The sequence below is a fragment of the Alternaria atra genome (assembly GCF_907166805.1).
Source record: "Alternaria atra isolate CS162 genome assembly, contig: 25, whole genome shotgun sequence".
NCBI classification, from domain to species: Eukaryota; Fungi; Ascomycota; class Dothideomycetes; order Pleosporales; family Pleosporaceae; genus Alternaria; species Alternaria atra.
Genome location: NW_025091323.1, coordinates 2,526,322 through 2,545,280, shown reverse-complemented (window position 1 = coordinate 2,545,280; position 18,959 = coordinate 2,526,322). Strand labels below are relative to the sequence as shown.

The following is an 18,959-nucleotide window of genomic DNA, read 5'->3' as shown; positions in this document are numbered from 1 at the left end:
TGCAAGTGGTCTGTGGCTCCATCCGAACGACAGCACCGGAGATATGACGCTTCCGTAGTTGGCATGATTCGTTGAGCAAGGCCAAGGTATTTAGAAGTTCACATCATGATTGAGGTACCGGAGACGGGCGATAGAGTATATGGAGTAGATAAAAGGTTGCATATTGTATAAGGTGTTCGGACGAGAGTGATGAGTGTGCGTCGTGAAGGAGCGAGGCTTCATGGTCTTGTCCGTCTGATGGAGGCGGAGTCGAAAGGTTGAGATTCCAGTGCACCGCCACCACGGTAGGCGCATTGAATGTAGGCAACAATACAGCCGACCAATGAGAACAACGCCAAAGCTGCGTTCATGATACATACCCATTCTCTTCAGATTGCCAGCACTCGGTTCTCACCACGACGCAGTCAGTTTAAGTTCAGTTTTTCAAGTTCAGCCTTGTTACATGCCATCGTGTCACCTCAGGAAAAAACATTCAAAAGGGCGGGCATGGTGTCGAAGTAATGGACGAAGCATGATCAGGGGAACATGAGGACATGGCGAAGACGTAGTTCGATTGTAAGTCGTGATGTACGTCATATCAAGTGCTTGTTTACAATATGGTACAAAGTCTGGTAGTGGTTTTGTACAAGATCGAATTGCGTCCAGGTCATGAATCAGGCGAGAAGCTGAAGCCAAGGGGTGCGAGTATCTTTTCTTGCACAACCTTATTGGCTACTTCGCCGCCGCGTTCCAGAGCTACGGCTCCAACGATGGCATATAGGGAAGTCATGAGAACGGTCTCGAAACCGGACCCTTGCAGGTTATCCGCCTGTAATTCGTTAGCCTGCGAATAAAGATACCCAGAATGTTCAAACATACCCTCTTGGGTGTCCATCGAGTGACTTTGTCCAGGCGGTACCGCTCTGCTAGCGGTGCTAACCGTGACTTGCTTAGCACCAGATTCTCTGCCTCGTCTGTCAAGCCTTGTAGCCCATTCAAGGCGGGGTGTAGGTATGGTTTACGACCGTACTCGTCGTTCATTGGTACACCATTGGGGTCTCTCGGCCATTGGTGTTCTTGCGGCGAGTTTATGAGTGCTTGTGATGTTTGTAGTTCGACGATCCTCCGTCCTGCCCTTTTCATTAGCCTCCCGCCTGCCCGCCTTTGAAATATGCACACATACCCAAGTATGCCAGTCGGTCGTTGAACCCTCTCCTTCCGTGGTCGAAGCTTTTGTGTGTGACCGCTAACCATTTGACATCGTCTCCCAGCATTTTGTCTCCTCCAGGACCCAACATGCGTATATACGCATCGTCCAACTTTTTCGGGTCGTCGTTGACTTTGTAAACGCCACCTTTGGCTGCCGGTCGTATCCTGTAGGGTGCCATCATCCGCGGGGGTGTTTGTTGCCATCGCGGCCTGTCTGCAGCTTCTGTGTCATGTTCGGTGGCCCTCGTTGGTGTGGTGCTTGAAAATGCGCATGCGGAGGTCCGCACGATGGACGTTTTGGAGATTTGCGCGGGCCGCAGTGATGATGAAGCGGTCGAGACGAGTGATCGGAGCGGTCGTTTGGAAGCCATTGCGATACTTCCAACCGGTGGGTGAGGTGTAAGAGGCGTGATTGGCGGAGGGCGGAGACAATGCTGCTGGCGGAGGTGAAGTTCGGATCATCGAAAAGTTGCGGCACGCGGATCGCGCCTTACCGCAACCACGCTAGCACCAGTCGCGCCTACCGCTCCCCATGTTGCGTCCTCGATACGCGACTCTTCCCCCTTGCTGTGATTCCTTTGGGTCATCATGGCGAGTGCTGGTGTCTCTAAGCCGCTGAAAGAGTTACTGGCCGAACAGTTACCAAAGGATGTGCCTATCACCTTCTATCACTACTCAACACCACCCTCCAAGTCCTCCGCCCTCTTCTCCGCGCCGCCGCATGGCAAGTCCGAACGAACATACTGCGAATCGCATACACTAGCAGCCTCGATAGTGCCAAAAGATGCAGCAGCCTCAGAACTACCCGAGGAGCTTCTCATACTTGCCATCGAAGTCTTGATCTACACCACGAGAAACCTCACCACCATCTTCGTCTCCAAGGCCGACTCGACAGGGTACATTTCGGAGCTGCAATTACCGCGAGCCCAATCTGGATCGCCTCTGAAAGCTATTTGCGGAACATTCGTATCTTGGCTTGCAAGAGAAAGGCAGAGAGAAGGGAAGAAGCTTGTCGTGTCTCTCTTCGCAAGGGCACAGGATCAATACCTGTTCCCGGCGAGCATCGAAAACAAAAACAAGCATGTTCTGGATGATAGAGGCTTGGTCAAGTGGTGGTGCAGAGTACTCGACCCGATAATATGGGAGTACAAAGCCGAAGGAGAACGGAAATCCTTCGCTGAACGGCTGGTTGACGCTGAGGGCACAGAGACGAACGACGTGCCAGTACAATCAGAGTCTACAGCGAAGGGATATCTGGTAATACCGGGCTTCGAACCATACGACACGCTGCGATACATTCCTCCACCTTCCGTGCCGAACACTCCTCGACGCTGGGCGAACACACACCCACTCCTACAGATCGCTCCGTATCCTGCTGCACCACCACGGTGCCTCGTGCCACACTTTCCAGACGACCCCAAGGCTAGGTTCCTTGACGAATTAGACGAAGAACTTCCCGACCGTGGCACAGATACTATGGTAGTAGATGGAGGCACACCTTCGAGAAGCAACGGGCAGTGGAAGAGCGTCAAGACGCTTGACCAGTTTTGGGAGTTCATGGCGTTCAGGCAGGAATGTTCGTCAGGACGTATAGTGGGTTTCATATGGGTTGTCATAACACCGCCTAAGCCTTCAATACCCGAGGAAGATGAGGACATGCCGTCGCAGCAATCGGCATCACAGTCTTTCTCACAGATCGACTCGCAAGAGAACGTACCCAGCCCAAAACGACGGAAGACAAGTCGGCGAAGGCAAGAGGCTAAAACCAGGTATGGACCTATCCCGCTTGTCCTGCCCAAGATCAAGACAAGCTCTTCGAACCTATCGACATCGTCAAATATGTCTTCCAGCTCTGCCAAAACTCTTCCTGAGAACAGCCCATATTGGAAGTGGCCTGCTTCCTCACGCGGGACTATCTGTTTCTCGCTCAAGAACTACGACCGCGCACACGAGGTCCTCTTACAACAGACGTTTGCGAACCGAAAGGCAGCAGCACGAAGCACGAGGAAATGGAAAGAAGAGATTGCTGTTCTCGGCGGCATGGATGAATGGAGCTTTACAGTAAAGGGAACAAAGGAGTATGTAGCTGCAGGAAAGCCCTTGGATGCAACAAACGGTGTGACACCGACGATGGTCATGGGTGTACGAAAGAAGAGGAAGCCCGACACCCCATCAGAGGCGGCAACCGGCGCGGAAAAGTCGGTGGAGCCTGCGCAAATGCTAGGAGAAAGCATGGTCAGAAAGAAGGCAAAGATCGAGCCAACACCCGTTACTGATGCAAGTGCTGCAAATGGTGTGAACACTTTGACCGCTGGACTAGTGCGCAAGAAGCCAAAAGCTTGAAACCTGTTGAGCTTGTTAGATGCTTGACATCTTGACTCGCATGGCTATTCAGTCTACTGACCATATAGGGAGTTTGGGGGTAAACTTGCACCGGGATTTGGCCTACGAGGTCGCATAGCGAGGCGCTTATTTCAGTAATCACCTTGATTTTCGAACAGTAATGTATGAATATACCGAAATACCTCCCCTAGTCATCTGTTTCGTCTCTGAGTTGCTCAACGTGCAGTGCTAGGAAACCCTCCAGAAAAGCGGCCTCGAATAAGAAGCGGCACTATCCAACCGACCAAAGTTCACTGTTCATCTTCCAACTCGCCTTCGGCATCTTCGCCAGACTCTTGAAAACGCTGCCACATCTGGTTTGATATCGCCCTGGCGTGAGTAGCCCACTCACTTTGCGTTTTCGTCTCACCGCTTTCGGCGTAGGTCAATACAGCGTCTTCGTGAGCCAAGGCTTTCCGGCGTGCAGATATCCCTTTGATTAGGGCGACACATTCAATCGTTGCATTTGCAATGGGCTTGATGAACCTGAAGCAGGTGAATCAGATGTATCCAAGTTCGAATGTGTCATTGTCGTTTATGAATCCCTCGAATTTTTGGTCCTGTGCATCAGAACTACAACTATACCACCAGTTGCTCAACGTAGTAGCGAGAAGATTTTCTTCGAAGCCAGGCGCGAAGAACTTCAAGACCTCATAGAACATCGAATTCACTACGGGATCGTAAAGATCCAAGCTGGAAGCCGAGAGAGGGGCAATCAGATTGTTAGCATTCCCAAGAGCCCAGCCAGTCCGCATAACTTCTGTTCGCCTCCGGATCGGTGTCAGATCTTCAGTGATCAATCCTACAGACAGTAGATAATCGGTCAGAATTGCAGTAAACAGGTCTAAGATGGAAACAGGTCTAAGATGGAAACAGGTCTAAGATGGAAACAGGTCTAAGATGGAAACAGGTCTAAGATGGAAACAGGTCTAAGATGGAAACAGGTCTAAGATGGAAACAGGTCTAAGATGGAAACAGAGTAGTCGATCTGCATACGGCTGTTGGTGAGCCCAAGATAACCCAATCCTCTGAATCAACAGCAGTATCATCTGTTTCCTTTTCTGCGTTGGATTCGCACTGATCCGGGTCTTGCACTATCCATGCCAATACTTCCTCGGCCCGTTGGTAGATTTCTCCCATAATTGAAACCAGAAATGGTTTCTCGGCGTCATCATCTTGATTGATACACAAGGTGTCGATAAAGAACCAATCTTGTCGATTTTCAGCTACCATTTGGGCCACGATGGTCTGTAAGTTGCTGCGGATAGGGATCTGATGATCATCAAGGTAGGCCTTGATTCCTGCATGTCTTCGCCCCACCGATCAGAGAGGGCTTTTCATTAGGCAAGTCATGAATACTACCGCTTAGAAGCGCTAAGGGATTGCCTACCATGGTCGTGCTATAGCGAGGTCATGCTCGTACGGGCCACAGACGCGGTGTGACGTGGTGAAGCGCTGACTACACAGCAATATGGGCAGGAGCTGCAGCATACAGATATTTCGTGTATAAAGAAACTTCCAAGTTGTACTCAACAAAGCCTACCCCAAAGGTTTCCGCGATATTCTGTATAATAGGGTTCCGAGACACATGGTTGTGTACCCGTCTACCTAGAGTGTTAATTACAACTTATCAAGAACAGGACCCTTTGTGGTCACGTATGACGGCTGCTCTACAGGATGTATAAACACCGAGGATACCAAACATTTGGTATCGCAAAATGATTGCAGAGCGACGAGCTTAGTGAGACAGCTCCATAGCTTTCACGCTTAGCCTCCACTCACGCATTGTTAGCGTAGTTTCCATCATTTTGAAGGAAATCTTCGTATTGAAGAACTGTCGGACGTGAAGTCAATCTCGAGCATGTGTTACTCTGTCTGCGTGGAGGACATCTGATCACTACCAGCGATTGCTCCTGGCGGTGAAGTCGATCCGCTCGGATATGCAAACATTTGCGTGACAAATAAACGCGTCATGTTAGCAACTACAACATGTCTGCTTCTTCGCATGGATTTGCCGATACTACTTGCATTGACATACCTCTAAACGTTGTCGTGGTGTTGGCTTGGCAGGTCGTCACTTGCTGGTGCGAAACTCCGCAACCTCCGCGCTGTGAGATTCGTCAACATCCCACCCTCAGTCTGACTCTACAACACTTTTGCGCATGCTTCGCGTGCCCGACTTCGCGACAGGAGAAGATGTCTCCATGTTGCGTACCATCATCGCGACTGGCTGTTTGATTTGGTGGGTGGTTGTTTGGAATGTTTGTGCTATCGGCTTCATTCAACTTTTCCGTTACTACTGGAGGAGGCCTCAGCAAGCAACATGCGTTACGACGTTGAAGGACGATGAAGTACCTCGAGTCACCGTGATACGCCCAGTCAAAGGCCTCGACCCGCGATTGTACGAATGTCTCGCAGCGACCCTCCGCCAGACATACCCCAAAGACAAACTGAACACCGTGTTCTGCGTTCCTGAGCGTTCCGATCCCGCCTTTCCGATTCTCGAGCGCCTATGCAAAGACTTTCCGGACGCCGACGTACAAATCTTGGTCGAAGAGGAGGATCCACTGCTAGTTAAGGACAATAATGCGCTGGGGCCCAATCCCAAAATCAGGAACATGAGTCGCGCCTATAGGGAGGCCAAGGGCGACATCGTATGGGTGCTCGACTGCAATGTCTGGGTCGGCAAGGGTGTTTGCGGACGACTCGTGGATCTGCTGTGCGGCTTTGGACAGGACAAACATGGCAACAGCAAGAGGAAGTACAAGTTCGTGCACCAGACACCTCTTACAGTAGATCTCGACTCGCAAGGTCTCTCGCTACAGGACAGAAAGGAGTTACTCGGAGGAAAACCAGAAGCAGCAGCACAATCGACCGATATCGCGGCAAGCACATCTTCGGATCCTCGCAACCACTCGGGAGGTACCATCAGGAAGCTGCTGCAACGTGGTGGAGGACGTCTGGACGAAGCATTCATGTCTTCTGCCCACGCCAAATTCTACCAAGCCATCAACACCGTCGCTGTGGCGCCCTGCATTATGGGCAAGAGCACTATGTTCCGTCGCTCCCAACTCAACTATGTTACCTCGTCGAACCCAGAACGCGCTCCCGGTATCGATTTCTTCTCCGATAACATTTGCGAAGATCATCTTATTGGCGATGTGCTGTGGAAAGAACCCCAAGCTTTCGAAAAACGGGGATACAAACCAGAACCAGGGACAAAGAAGGAGATCTGGGGCAAGCATGCTATGCTTTTTGGTGATTTCTGCTTCCAGCCAATCAGCCATACTTCTGTGATGGCCTACCTACAGCGTCGCATTCGATGGCTACGAGTTCGGAAGTTCACGGTCACTTTAGCGACCTTTGTGGAGCCAGGGACGGAGAGTCTTCTTTGTGGGCTGTACGGCGCCTACGCTTTAACGACACTACCCTTCTTTCACAACATCGGCATCAGCTCGACCTGGACCTCCTTCTTCCTCATCTGGCTCTTACACCTGTCTGCGTGGTGTCTCGTGGACTACGTCCAATATTTGTTACTCCACTGTGCAAAGACTGTCGAAATCGATGCCGACACCCCTGACTTCGTCTTGCCCCAACGATCAGCCTCTGCATACCATCGTACCGAAGTTCTGGAACCTTTGCTTGGCAACAAGACCCCAAGTGAGCCGAGTCTGCTCGACGGTGCAAGAAGAAACTTCATAGACTTTTTGTGTGCATGGCTTGGACGCGAGTTCTTTGCATTACCCGTATGGGTCACTGCCTTCTGGGGCGGTGTTACTGTCGAGTGGCGAGGCCGGAAGTTCTGGGTCGGACTAGACATGAAGGTCCATGAGATATTACCCCAGGAGAAGGAAGCCAAGAAAGATCAAGGCAAGAAGCCGTAGCGGTTTAGGCGATCTGGCGTTGCTTCTTGCATAGTATGTAGCCATGATAGCATTTCAGGCGTTTCCACGACAATACAGATACTATTAGACATGTGCACTGTCATTCAAATGTTAAACTAGGTCGTTTGCTGATCAAGAGCAAGTACAGCCAAGCTAATCTTGTCGTGCAGGGTCTAGCTGGATGCCTCCTACAACCCCATCAATCTCAGCCATCACCTCTGGCGTAAGCTTGTCCAAAACCTTCAGAGCTGCACAGTTGTCCACCACTTGCTCCGGTCTTGACGCCCCAGTAATCACCGCAGAGACATGGGGGTTCTTCAGACACCATGCAAGCGACAACTGCGACTGGCTAATGCCCAACTTGTCCGCAATTGGCTGTTTACATGTTAGCTAAGGTGCATCAAGGACATATAGGGACTTTAACTACCTTCAATTTTCTTGCGCTGTTGATCATGCCGCTCCACTCGTCGTTCCCATACCGATCACGCATTCCACTCACAAAGCCATCTTTTCCTTCGGCGAATCTGGATCCTGCTGGTGGTGCATCTGGACTGTCGTTGTACTTCCCACTCAGCAGCCCAAATTTTAGTGGCGAGAATGTAGTCAGACCAATCCCAAATCGCGCATAGAGGCGCTGGAACTCGCTCTCAACCTTCTTTCTTTCAAGCAGATTGTACTGCGGTTGCTCCACTACTGGTGCGATGAGGCCCAATTGTTTCGCTATCCCGCATGCCTCAGCGATCTCATCTGCAGACCATTCAGAAGTGCCCCAATACAGCGCCCAGCCTTTTTGCTCAATCACATGGTTGAACGCGCGTACGGTTTCCTCCATGGGCGTGAGACGATCCGGACGGTGCGCATACACTATATCGACGTACTCCAGATCCATGCGCTTGAGCGATGCACGAAGTCCTTCAATGATGTGTTTGCGCGAGAGACCATGGTTGTTGACAAGTACCTCGCCATTCGCGCCGCCCCAATTGAGTTTCGTGGATACCACAATGTCGTTGCGATTCCAGGCGAACTTCTTGATGGCCTGGCCCATGATGATTTCGGACTGGCCGCCAGCGTAAGACTCGGCAGTGTCGAAAAACGTGATACCGTTGTCATATGCTGTCTTCATGATGGAGAATGTAAGTTCTGAGATTAAGATTAGTTGAGTGGCCGTTACGCGTGAAGACAGAAAGCACCATTCTCGACATGGCCACCAAAACTGCAACTCGATCAGTACGTGTATCCAGATGAACAGGTAGTTAGACATACGTGAGCCAACCTCCTAAACCGAGCGCAGATACATGCAAGCCTGAGTTACCTAGGCGGCGGTACTGCATGCCAGTTTTACGAGGTTCTTCCCAAGCCATTTTGCGTATGTATAAAAAAAAACTTTGTGATACGTCTCAAAGGCTCAATTTCGTTGTATACTGAGGTGAGTGTATACCTCAAGCAGAGCCGCCATTACAGTCATGCGTTCTGGGAAGGCGCTCCAAAATTCTACCAACTACACCCAAAATGGTCATTTCTCCATGCAGAGCGATGCCGGTGATGTAGCCTCCCACATCGGATGAAAAATACTCTTTTTGGCGGTTGCGGCGAATTGTGTGCTGTTGAGGCCTTGGTGTTCGCGGTTTCGGAATGACTCGCGAGAACGTGGAGAGTACCGAGGTCGTCATTGATCCCCGCAATCACGACATGCTGTAGCTCTGGGTAATAGTGGAGCGCTGTAGAGAAAGTGGGTCCGACTAGAGACGTCTTCGTTGAACAGGACGGCTGTTTGCAGCCGATGACGGGACGCATACTCACTGTCTGCGCATGCAATGGCGTAGTACTATTCAGACAGATACAAAATATAAAGACAAACGTTAACAAGACACGCAAGCATTCAGGACATACTCACCAAAGACTTCTCCGCAAGAGTAGCAGCTGCTGAATGTTAGAATACTCAAGTCGAAAATCAGGATGAAAACTTGAATTAATCTCATTGATTTACGGATCGCAGATACCTCGGTGCGGCTGGAGGGCGGAGTGAAAATTATCGGTAGGTGGAGCAATTGGCGTAGACATACGATGCTGTAACCACAACCCGCATGTTACCATGCATGTTGATCCTAACTGACTGCCTAACGCCACCGGCTATCTTTCCTAGACCAGACTAGAGCGTGAACCTGAAGTCCAACCGCTTATTGCCCTCCTTCTCACGCTCGACAACGTCTGCTTGGTAGACGGCCTTCTCCTCTGAAGTCATCTGCTCCCACTTCTCTTGCTTCTTCTTGTTCAGGCGCATCAGAGTCCATCGTTGAACGAGGAAAGCAATAACACTCAGCGCGCAGATAGCCACTAGGACTGAGTTTCCCTGTTTGTAGTATGGTCCATCGTATTTGCGGTAGATCTGTGAACTGATCAAAGATCCAACCTGCACAATAACGTTGTACGTTGCGGCCGTAATCGCACGCTTCTTGACGTCGAATGTATTTTCGGAGATCCAAGATGACACCAAGGGATGAAAATAGGGGTATCCGGAGATCAGCGTGATTAGGGAGAAGCGGCCCCATTCGCGGCCTCCGTCCGGAAGCGTCAGAAGCGCGATAAGGAGTGGCATAATCCAGAACTCGCCGAAGATGCAATGGAACGTGCGTTCGTTGAAATAGTCGCTCGAATATGCTAGCGCTAACATGGTAACGACCTGGAGCGCAGCGGACGGAATGGTCAACATGTTGCTGTTGAAGGTACTAAAACCAAGGCGTTTTAGTGTGAGGGTAAGGTAGCCCTGAACCGGCGAGGCAGGGATGTAAGCAACGAGGCCGATGAAGTATAGACCCCACATAGAGGAATCAGACCAGGCGGCGCGGATGTCCTTGAATGTGGCAGGCTCTTTGAGAGCTGTAAGGCCTTTTGCTGGGTCGTCTCGGAGGATGCGGTTGACCATGATGACCTCTTCCCGCTCGGTATACCAGCCCTTAGGCCAAAGCACATTCTTGGTAGATGTCGGCGCTGCGGGTAGATACATAAACGAGAGAACGGCGATGACGACCGTCAAAAGCCCCTCTAGGAGAAACAGCCAAAACCAGCCGGGCTTCCCACTGACGCCTCGCATCTCCAAAATTCCAGCTGCAAGCAAGGCGGAAATGACACGGGCAACGTTCAGTGTGGACCAGAAGGCTGCAAGACGCATGGAAAGCTCCTTGGACTTGTAGAAGTAGGTCGCGAACAGGATGACACCAGGGATGAAGCCACCTTCGCAAAGTCCGATAGCTGCGCGGCCCAGATAGAATGAAGTGCGGTCGTGCATCCATGCCTGGCCCCAAGATGCAGTTCCCCACGCAAGCATCATAGTTGGAAGGATGTACTTGAAACCATATCGCTTAGTAAGACTAGATAGGAGTCTGGTCAGTTACTGGCTACAAAAATGGATTTGAGAACACTTACAACTGAACCGGAAACTCGGCAGCAAGGAAGCAAACCAGTTGTATAGTCGTGCCGTTGTTGTAATCGTCGGAGGTCAGACCAAGATCGTTCAGGAGATTATCTGCGAGCGCATTGGATAGGTTTCCACGATCGAGCTGCAAACAGTCAATATTTGTGATCATTCAAAAGCGTATATCAACTTTCCTGCAACCCAAACATCATGAGGCAGAGCCATGTCAGTAGTCGTAGGTCTGTCTTCCGTACAACACGACGCTCTTCCTCAATGCTCCAGCTCGCATGAGGGTCGAAGCGATGCCGGCCTTCGTAACTGTCGTGTGGGGGGATGATGTCCGCAAGCTCCTCTCTACCCACTTGGGCCGATGATTTGAGCGAGTTGGCATCTTCGCTGATCCGCGTCGTGTGCGGCGCTGCTTCGATGTCGTTGCCCATGTTCAAGGGCTGCGGTCGTCGGCTACAGCAAGAGTCCCACGAATGGAGGCTGTTATTGAGATTTGATGTTTGGCACGCTACATCTCCCCTGCTATGCTTTCACTCTCCTATTTATCATTTGGGAAATCGCATGTCGCAATTGCGGCTCATCTCGTCGCCATCGTCGCCATCCTACCGAGGCAGTAAATGCGCCGACGAAGGAGGAGAAAGCACGGTGTTGTGCATGCTAGTGCATCTGCTATCGGTCTTCCCGTCTTAAACCCCAGCTAGCGTACACAGGATGGTGTAGGTTAGACTTGGCATGCCTAATCCCGGAACATACAACTAGTCCGATGACGTGCTTTACCACGCATGCCGGAAATGTCCCACCCTAGTTCCTGGTAGATATTAGATGTCCTGGACCTCCAGGTATGTAAAACTGTTGGTCTAGAGGCTGTCGAAGTGCTTTACAACTCTCAAGCTGAGCCGCACGCTAAAGTACCCGTGTATCACATCGCTTCTAAGATGCCTTCAATAAAGTGCAGTCGTATCGAAGATGCTCATGACGACGGGGATGTCAACATTATCGGCGGACACGCCAGTGCCAGATCGAGGCTTATGGAGCCCTTGATTTATTCCGGATCGTTGGACAGCTTCAAACACCAAGACCTAACCCCAGTTATCGGAAGAGAATTCGAAGGTCTTCAAGTGACCGACCTGCTTCGATGGGGCGATGCCATGATTAGAGATCTGGCAATAACGGGTAGGGCTTCCATCTCCAACTTGACGAAGTCGATGGCTAACCTAAGCTGTCAGTCTCGCAACGCGGCGTCGTCTTTCTACGGGACCAAAATGTCACACCAAATCAGATGAAGGACTTGATGCTGCGCATAACCGAGCTATCAGGTTGTGTACGTCAACTCGATTATCAACATGAATTCACTTCCACAACACTGACAAATTACCAGCCTTCATCATCTGGACTCCATGTGCACCCCCTTACTGAAGAAGGCTCCGAACTGGGAGACCAGATCTCTGTCATAAGCAGCGAAAAACAGAAGAAAGGTGGCGGTCTCACTCACCAACTCTCAGACGTGAGTCGCCTTGCATCTGCGGGCTGGCATAGCGACATTACCTTTGAGCCAGTGCCATCAGATTACGCAATGTTAAAGATCCACACATTACCTGCAACAGGCGGCGACACGCTGTGGGCGTCGGGGTATGAAATCTATGATCGCCTTTCTCCCGCCATGCGAACATTTTTGGAGGGCCTAACTGCGACGCACGATGCAAAGTTCTTCTTGGAAGAAGCAGAGCGGCTAGGCAATCCACTACGAAAGGGAGTTCGTGGCAATCCGCTGAACCAAGGTGAAGCGCTCACGGCCACACACCCGGTCATACGGACGAATCGTAAGTTTATAATCTCCATTCAGTGTTCTAATTGCTAATGCTTCCCATAGCTGTGACGGGTTGGAAATCAGTATATGTGAACAAGGGGTTCACCAAACGCATCAATGGCGTCACGAAGGACGAATCCGACCTCATTCTGCCGTATCTATTCAATCTTGTGACGCAGAACCACGATGCGCAGGTGCGGTTCAAGTGGCGGCCGAATGATCTGGCTATTTGGGATAACCGGAGTACGTGGCATTGCGCGACATATGATTACGATGAAGCTAGGGCAGGCGATCGGGTATGTAGCTTAGGCGAGGCACCGTACCTGGATTTGGGAAGTGGAGGGAGGAGGGAGGCTCTGGGGCTGAGATAGACGATGCTCCAGTGTGAGGATTCATACATACGTCGACGCATGTCAGGCGACCTTGGAGTAATCCCATACATGGAAGAAATGTCTAAGTCTTATTGATATCAAAGGATCTTCGACTTTCGCCATGCCAGGGCTAAAGTGAAATTGTAGGTGGCTGGGGAATGTTTGGATTTGGCGGTGACGTATGAAACTAGCGTCTCTCGGTTTTAGCCCTGAGCAGTGGCTTACCGCAACATTGGAAGTCGCTCAACGCCGCTTCAGGGCTTCCTTCTCTTCATCAACAACCGCTGACTAAATGGTCGCAATGCATCGTTTTTTCCACTCACATCCACTTCTCTGGCTTCCAGAGTATACGGCCTGGATAATATGCAAGGTTATGCAACGTCGCGCAAAGTTCTACACGCAGCAACGCAGCCTCTAATGAATCGCTCGAAAGGTTGATGAACTACGGAAACCTTCGATCTCACCTCATCTGGTGACACGATAGGGTAACGCTTCCACTAATACATGGTAACTGTGTTAGACTAGGGTGCATCCCAGGTGGTCCGTTACACGAGCCAAGTGTAAGATGTACACCGACTCCATACCTTGACCTCTTCAGCTCCTTTCTTGGCACACTCAGGTAGCTCACCACCCGCCTGCACCAGGAATACCTTGATGAAGCTGTATCAAAGGCGGTGTTGCGAGGAAAAATAGGGTCCGCCAGTTCATGTTGGGCACCTATCGAAAACAGACTTTGGAGCAACAATATTGGAATGACATGCGCGAAGCACTTTCGTACAACTTCAAGCGGTCAAATCAGCTCGAGCGTATCTTTCGCGCCCCCGAGAACTGCCTCAACGTGATATCAGGTCATGATTGATCAGAATGTAAGCCTTCAGCTATCAACTGACACAGACAGATTTGGACTGGAGCTCGATGTATATATGCTACATCCATATCCTTTGCAAAGCCCTCAAGTCAATCGAAAGTTAGTATCACAATAACCAGAAGCACGGAGCCCCAGACCATTACCAAATTTACCGACTCACTGAGCATACCGAACAAAATGCACGCCACCAAGCTCACTCAGTTACTACTTTACCTCTGCTGCTTCCTTCCCTTTGCTGCTTGCGTCACGAAGCGCTCGGCCCAGGTTCAGATTCAGAACAATACCCCTCACAGTATGAGTGGTGTCGGGTTGAACCACATGTACAGCGATGTGTACAAGGAATCGAAAACCTGGGAGAGCATCCCAGCTTATGGATACTCCGATACTTTCACTGTCAACTACAACACAGGCTTCGGTACTACAGGCAGAGACTGGTGGGCAATCACTGGGCACAACGACGCAGACCCGATCAGCCCTAATTCAATGAGTTTATGGTACTCTAATCCGAACAACTTTCGAAACTTTCTCGATTTCCTCGAATCCGTCGCACCGACTCTTATTGGAACGGCACTAAAGGCCGCAAAATTGGCACAACCTCAATTGGCGCCAGCTGCGACAGTGGCGAACGTCGTATCCAAGGCACTTTGTAAAGCTATGCTCAATTCAGCCAAGACCGATGGGTTCAAGCAACACATTTTGCGTACGGAAGACGAAAATAAGATAACCCTGATACGAATCAACAACGACGGCACGATCAATATCATATCCCCCTCCGGACGGTCCGATACCGTATACAACACGAAGATTCAAAAGCTTGGACTCTAAAGGCGATGAAGTTTAGGCGGAATTTGTGTTATTTGGTGCTTAATATGCTACTGCAATCTACGATTCTTCTATGTTCGTAGACCGGGCCAAGGCTCAACCAGTGCGTCACGTTTTACCAGTGAATGTTTTTAGACATTACCAACCCTAGTCACTCATTCATCTACATGTAATCAAATATACTTCTATAGCGAATGTCCTAGCACATGGAGTAGATCACTTTTGCTAAGACACTATTAAAACCATCATAACTTTGGAACACTACAGTGACTAACGGTACCTGAAAGTACTATATGGTAATAGATGTGATCTAGAAACTACTTCTACTTCTTACTTACTAGGTGCCGCTTCGGGCCCTGTAGTACCTCCATGCAGCAACATCGACTCCTGACCTTGACGAAGTTCCGGCAATTCTAAGCTTCCGGGGGTTCCAAGATCGCTCAAAGGAAAGGAGCAGGAACCGACAGTAGCTTCGGTGTGAGAATTTGAACCTTTCGCTCGACATGACATCATGTGCCACACACAATTTAGTACGGCAGACGCGAAACCCACCGCGCATACTATTTCTGAACCACCATAATGCTTATATACCACTGCCAACAAGTTTTCATAGCAAATTATCACGTTACTGATACACTTCAACCATTATGTACCAATAAATATGTGGAGCATAACAAGATTTAGGCGACAACGCAGTGGTGAGGCAGGTATTTGCAGCTCGGACATGGGGATGAACGGATCAGCTTCTACAACACAGCAAAACCTCAACCGACAATAGAAACATGTAACGTATATACACGATCTTGACTGTATGTACTAGTAACAACAATAACACCGCACCGAAGGGCATCCCATCCCATCCTATGCGTAAACGCTATCAAATCTAAAACCCACCAGCCCACAAACTACCGAAAAAGAATGAACAATTATACCTGGGAACACCGATGTACACCTTGCTACTATTCACCCAAAAAACGCCTTGAACGCTCACAATACCATACAAATGGAAAACGTATCACGTTCTCTTCTCCCTAAACTGGCCCGTCGGACCTGCACTAAAAGCACCACTGATGATGCGCTTCAGCTGTTTGGGTTTGCTTTGTGGAGGTCTCTCGCCACTCGCGGTACTCTTACGACTGAGTCCGGTACCCGTCCGCGTAATACCATCCATACTCATACTGGTTCCCATATCCATAGCATTGCTGGCACGTCGTGCACGTCTCGTCGCATCTTCATTCTCTTTCTGGTGTAGAGTTTCCGACGGGAGCAAGATAGCACGATCAAGCGCATAAGGAAGACCACGATGGCGGCCACGAATTTGCATGGCGATGATGATGAGTTTACTCAGTGTCCTGAACTGACCCGAGAAGGAAGTGTTGAATCCAGGGAAGCCTTGACTCAATCCTACGGTACCATACGCCGAGACGATTTCGAACAGGACAGAGAAGAGACTGAACGCGTATTCGTTCGTGTTCTCAAGTCGCGGGCCTTCGATGATAGCGATGAGGAAGAAACCTAAGAAGACGAACCACAAGTCGAATGAGAGTTGGCGGCGCAAATGATGCGAGAGGTAGCTGGATTGCTCTTCGTCTTCGTCGTCTGCAGCCCAAACGCCCAGGGACTTCTCCTCGTAGACGTTGGATTGGCGAATGGACATGGCAATGGGGAAGATAGATATGTACATCATGATGAGATAACTGACTTGGACTGCAGGGTGCAGGTCAGCAATGTTGACAACGGCGAAACCTGCAGTACGCGTTGAGGCAGCTTGGAAGAGACCAGCGAGGAAGCGGTGGCCACCAGATAGGGAGGTGACAGTCGGATCGTTGAGCTGCAAAGCGTTAGTGGAGATTATTTCAGCCTAGGAAACATTGTGCTTACATCGAGAATGATGAAGAAGATCAGATCGACACCATTAAGGATGACAAGGATCCAGAACAGCCACCAATTAGCCTTACTTGGGAAAAGTAGAGTGAAGCATCGACGTGGGTGATCTAGCAGAAAGCGAAGTTCCTCCCAGATGGCACTGCTCTTGGGCACCATCTTGGAGTACAGCCAGATGGTAAATCGAAGCATACAGGGGAAGCCAGTATTGCCGATGATAATGAGGAAGGTACCCAGCACGAGGGGCCACACAGCTAGCTGAAAAGAGACCATCGAGTCTGGAGTAAGAGTGAACCCCAGGTCGTTGAATAGGGAGGCTGAAGTGAAGAAACCCCACCAGGTCGGGTCGATACCAACTTCTCTGACCACGTTGCTGTAGTGAGAATCATGGTTGATCCATGGTGCCAGGCAAATAACGCCGATGGTGTGCCAGCCAAGATAGAAGATGATAAGAATCATGGCGAGGAGTTTTAATGCACGATATTCGATACCACCGAGTTCTTCTCTTTGCTCTTCAGTCAGATCCACGAAGTTCGAGTTACGTCCGAGAGTTGGGGTCCAGCTGAGGTAGGGCATCGGATCTTCTTCTTCTTCTTCGTCCTTGTTCCTAGTAAGGAAGCTTGTGAGAGTTCTTGACCGCGACCTGTTACGCAGATGCATGCTCGGCGCAGGCGCATTTGCATCACCATCATTTGTCCTGGTTCTATCATAAACGGAGTGCCCGGTAGGACGTGCCTGTCGGTCCGGTACGTCTATGGTAATGTGATTCCTCAGCGGCCGATCGTCTCCGTTCAACGCATGAGGAACAGAATTTGAGCGTTCGCGTTTTGGATGGGATTCATGTGACAGCCTACTCGCAACTCTATCCAGCTCTTCTCCTTTGATTGCCTCTGGGATGAGACCCTGGTCGAAATCGCGAGGACCTGGGATGCGCAACTTGTTCCTCGCTGTTGGGTTACGCTGTGCTTCTACAAAAGCAATACTCCTCTCTTTGTTGGATTGCGGAAGGCGGCCGCCGGGAGATTCTTCGAGCGACTCCGTGGGTTTCTTGTCAGTGGGCGTGCTAAGATTGTCCGCCCATACGATGCCGGTGGGGGCGTTTTGTATAGGAGTCGTGGGTCGAAATGGTGGCATCTCATCCTCGCTGGAACTAGATCTCCGAGGATTTATGCCGTTACCAGTCCAGTCCAGTCCGTCACTGAAGGCGAATTCGTTTGCGATCGTTCCACCGTGTGCATGGCCACTAGAGCCACGCATAACTCTGATCTCCCGCGCACCGACCGCTTGCTCTTCTTGTCCGACATTCCGATCCGTCACAGCTTTCATCTCACTCTTCCTCCTAGAGAGCGTGCGAGTCCGGCCGCTCCGGTTTCCTCTCTCGAGTACAATATTCTGGAAGCGCTTTTCGAACCAATAGAGGCGAACGACAACGACGGAGCTGTGGATAAAGATGGGTGTGCATAAGCTGGTGATGATGTAGATGGTTATCTGAACAAAGTTAGTAAGACAATCATTGATTACTCTTAAACTAGCACGTACCTGTTGATACAAGTCTAGCAAGTTGATATCAATTCTGCAATCATAGTTAGTTAATACCTCACAGAACTTTGGAAACCAACGTACGTGTTCAGACCACTTTGCGTTGCTGCGCCGCTGGCAAAGAAAAGCGCATCGACGTATGGTATGCGACCACCGCCATATATGATGACGGATCCAATCAGCGCCCATGAGACGATGTACGCATCTATAAATCTATTAGCGCACGTCCAAGGACTCCTCTTTTTCTTTTATACATACAGTGAAGTGTGATAAAGTTGGCATGCGGTATGAGGGCTTTCAGACTGGATGGCGTGCGCTTCTTCACCCATGCGAACATGACTAACCAAGGACCGAACATTTTTGCCCCTTGTGGCCGTCAAGGCAGTACCAAAGGAGTGTATAGTCGTGCAGTGAACGGTCCTAGTCGGGTGGAAGGGGAAGATCAGCGGAGAGGTAGTGCGAAGGAAGAGCTGAAAGATCGAGTCTAATTGAGCGCGCCCAAGTAGACAGAATGTCAACGGACCGACCCGGTAGCGCGTCGCAGGAAAGCTCCGTCGTAGTGATGCATGGTCAAGAGAGAAGAGAGTGAAGTAATAACTCAAGTGGGCACTGTGAAGTACGGGTCGTGTTGCGGGAAGTAGTCGTGTGGTCCGTTGTGAAAGATTGCCGACTTGTCGCGCAGCCAGGTGCGGCGATGACGCTACGCTAAAGGGGCGTCGAGGCCGCGGAACGCTGCGCGATCACCCTGGTATCGGAACCGGAGTTTTAATAGACCCCTATAAGGAACATGAAG

General features: G+C 50.3%; 7 protein-coding genes across 7 annotated transcripts; 3 read left to right on the top strand and 4 right to left on the bottom strand.

Annotated features, from left to right (window-relative positions):
* Positions 1-646: 646 nt before the first annotated feature.
* ALTATR162_LOCUS5880 (uncharacterized protein) lies at positions 647-1,367 on the bottom strand (the record flags this gene model as incomplete). Its single annotated transcript, XM_043313500.1, has 3 exons — positions 647-808; positions 859-1,109; positions 1,163-1,367. The coding sequence occupies 3 exons, from the start codon at positions 1,365-1,367 to the stop codon at positions 647-649; spliced, it is 618 nt and encodes a 205-aa protein (XP_043169435.1).
* Positions 1,368-1,776: 409 nt separating this feature from the next.
* ALTATR162_LOCUS5879 (uncharacterized protein) lies at positions 1,777-3,531 on the top strand (the record flags this gene model as incomplete). Its single annotated transcript, XM_043313499.1, has 1 exon — positions 1,777-3,531. One exon carries the CDS (start codon positions 1,777-1,779, stop codon positions 3,529-3,531), a length of 1,755 nt encoding a protein of 584 aa, XP_043169434.1.
* A 2,201-nt stretch (positions 3,532-5,732) lies between these two features.
* Positions 5,733-7,454, top strand: ALTATR162_LOCUS5878 (uncharacterized protein; the record flags this gene model as incomplete). Its single annotated transcript, XM_043313498.1, has 1 exon — positions 5,733-7,454. The coding sequence occupies one exon, from the start codon at positions 5,733-5,735 to the stop codon at positions 7,452-7,454; it is 1,722 nt and encodes a 573-aa protein (XP_043169433.1).
* Positions 7,455-7,607: 153 nt separating this feature from the next.
* ALTATR162_LOCUS5877 (uncharacterized protein) lies at positions 7,608-8,577 on the bottom strand (the record flags this gene model as incomplete). The annotated part of the gene is made up of 2 exons (XM_043313497.1): positions 7,608-7,829; positions 7,882-8,577. The coding sequence occupies 2 exons, from the start codon at positions 8,575-8,577 to the stop codon at positions 7,608-7,610; spliced, it is 918 nt and encodes a 305-aa protein (XP_043169432.1).
* A 1,026-nt stretch (positions 8,578-9,603) lies between these two features.
* Positions 9,604-11,306, bottom strand: ALTATR162_LOCUS5876 (uncharacterized protein; the record flags this gene model as incomplete). The annotated part of the gene is made up of 3 exons (XM_043313496.1): positions 9,604-10,822; positions 10,878-11,011; positions 11,121-11,306. 3 exons carry the CDS (start codon positions 11,304-11,306, stop codon positions 9,604-9,606), a joined length of 1,539 nt encoding a protein of 512 aa, XP_043169431.1.
* Positions 11,307-11,810: 504 nt separating this feature from the next.
* On the top strand, positions 11,811-14,746 carry ALTATR162_LOCUS5875 (uncharacterized protein; the record flags this gene model as incomplete). The annotated part of the gene is made up of 5 exons (XM_043313495.1): positions 11,811-12,048; positions 12,102-12,196; positions 12,254-12,695; positions 12,746-12,978; positions 13,952-14,746. The coding sequence occupies 5 exons, from the start codon at positions 11,811-11,813 to the stop codon at positions 14,744-14,746; spliced, it is 1,803 nt and encodes a 600-aa protein (XP_043169430.1).
* A 1,012-nt stretch (positions 14,747-15,758) lies between these two features.
* Positions 15,759-18,524, bottom strand: ALTATR162_LOCUS5874 (uncharacterized protein; the record flags this gene model as incomplete). The annotated part of the gene is made up of 5 exons (XM_043313494.1): positions 15,759-16,574; positions 16,625-18,115; positions 18,167-18,200; positions 18,251-18,371; positions 18,425-18,524. The coding sequence occupies 5 exons, from the start codon at positions 18,522-18,524 to the stop codon at positions 15,759-15,761; spliced, it is 2,562 nt and encodes an 853-aa protein (XP_043169429.1).
* Between the last annotated feature and the right edge of the window lie 435 nt (positions 18,525-18,959).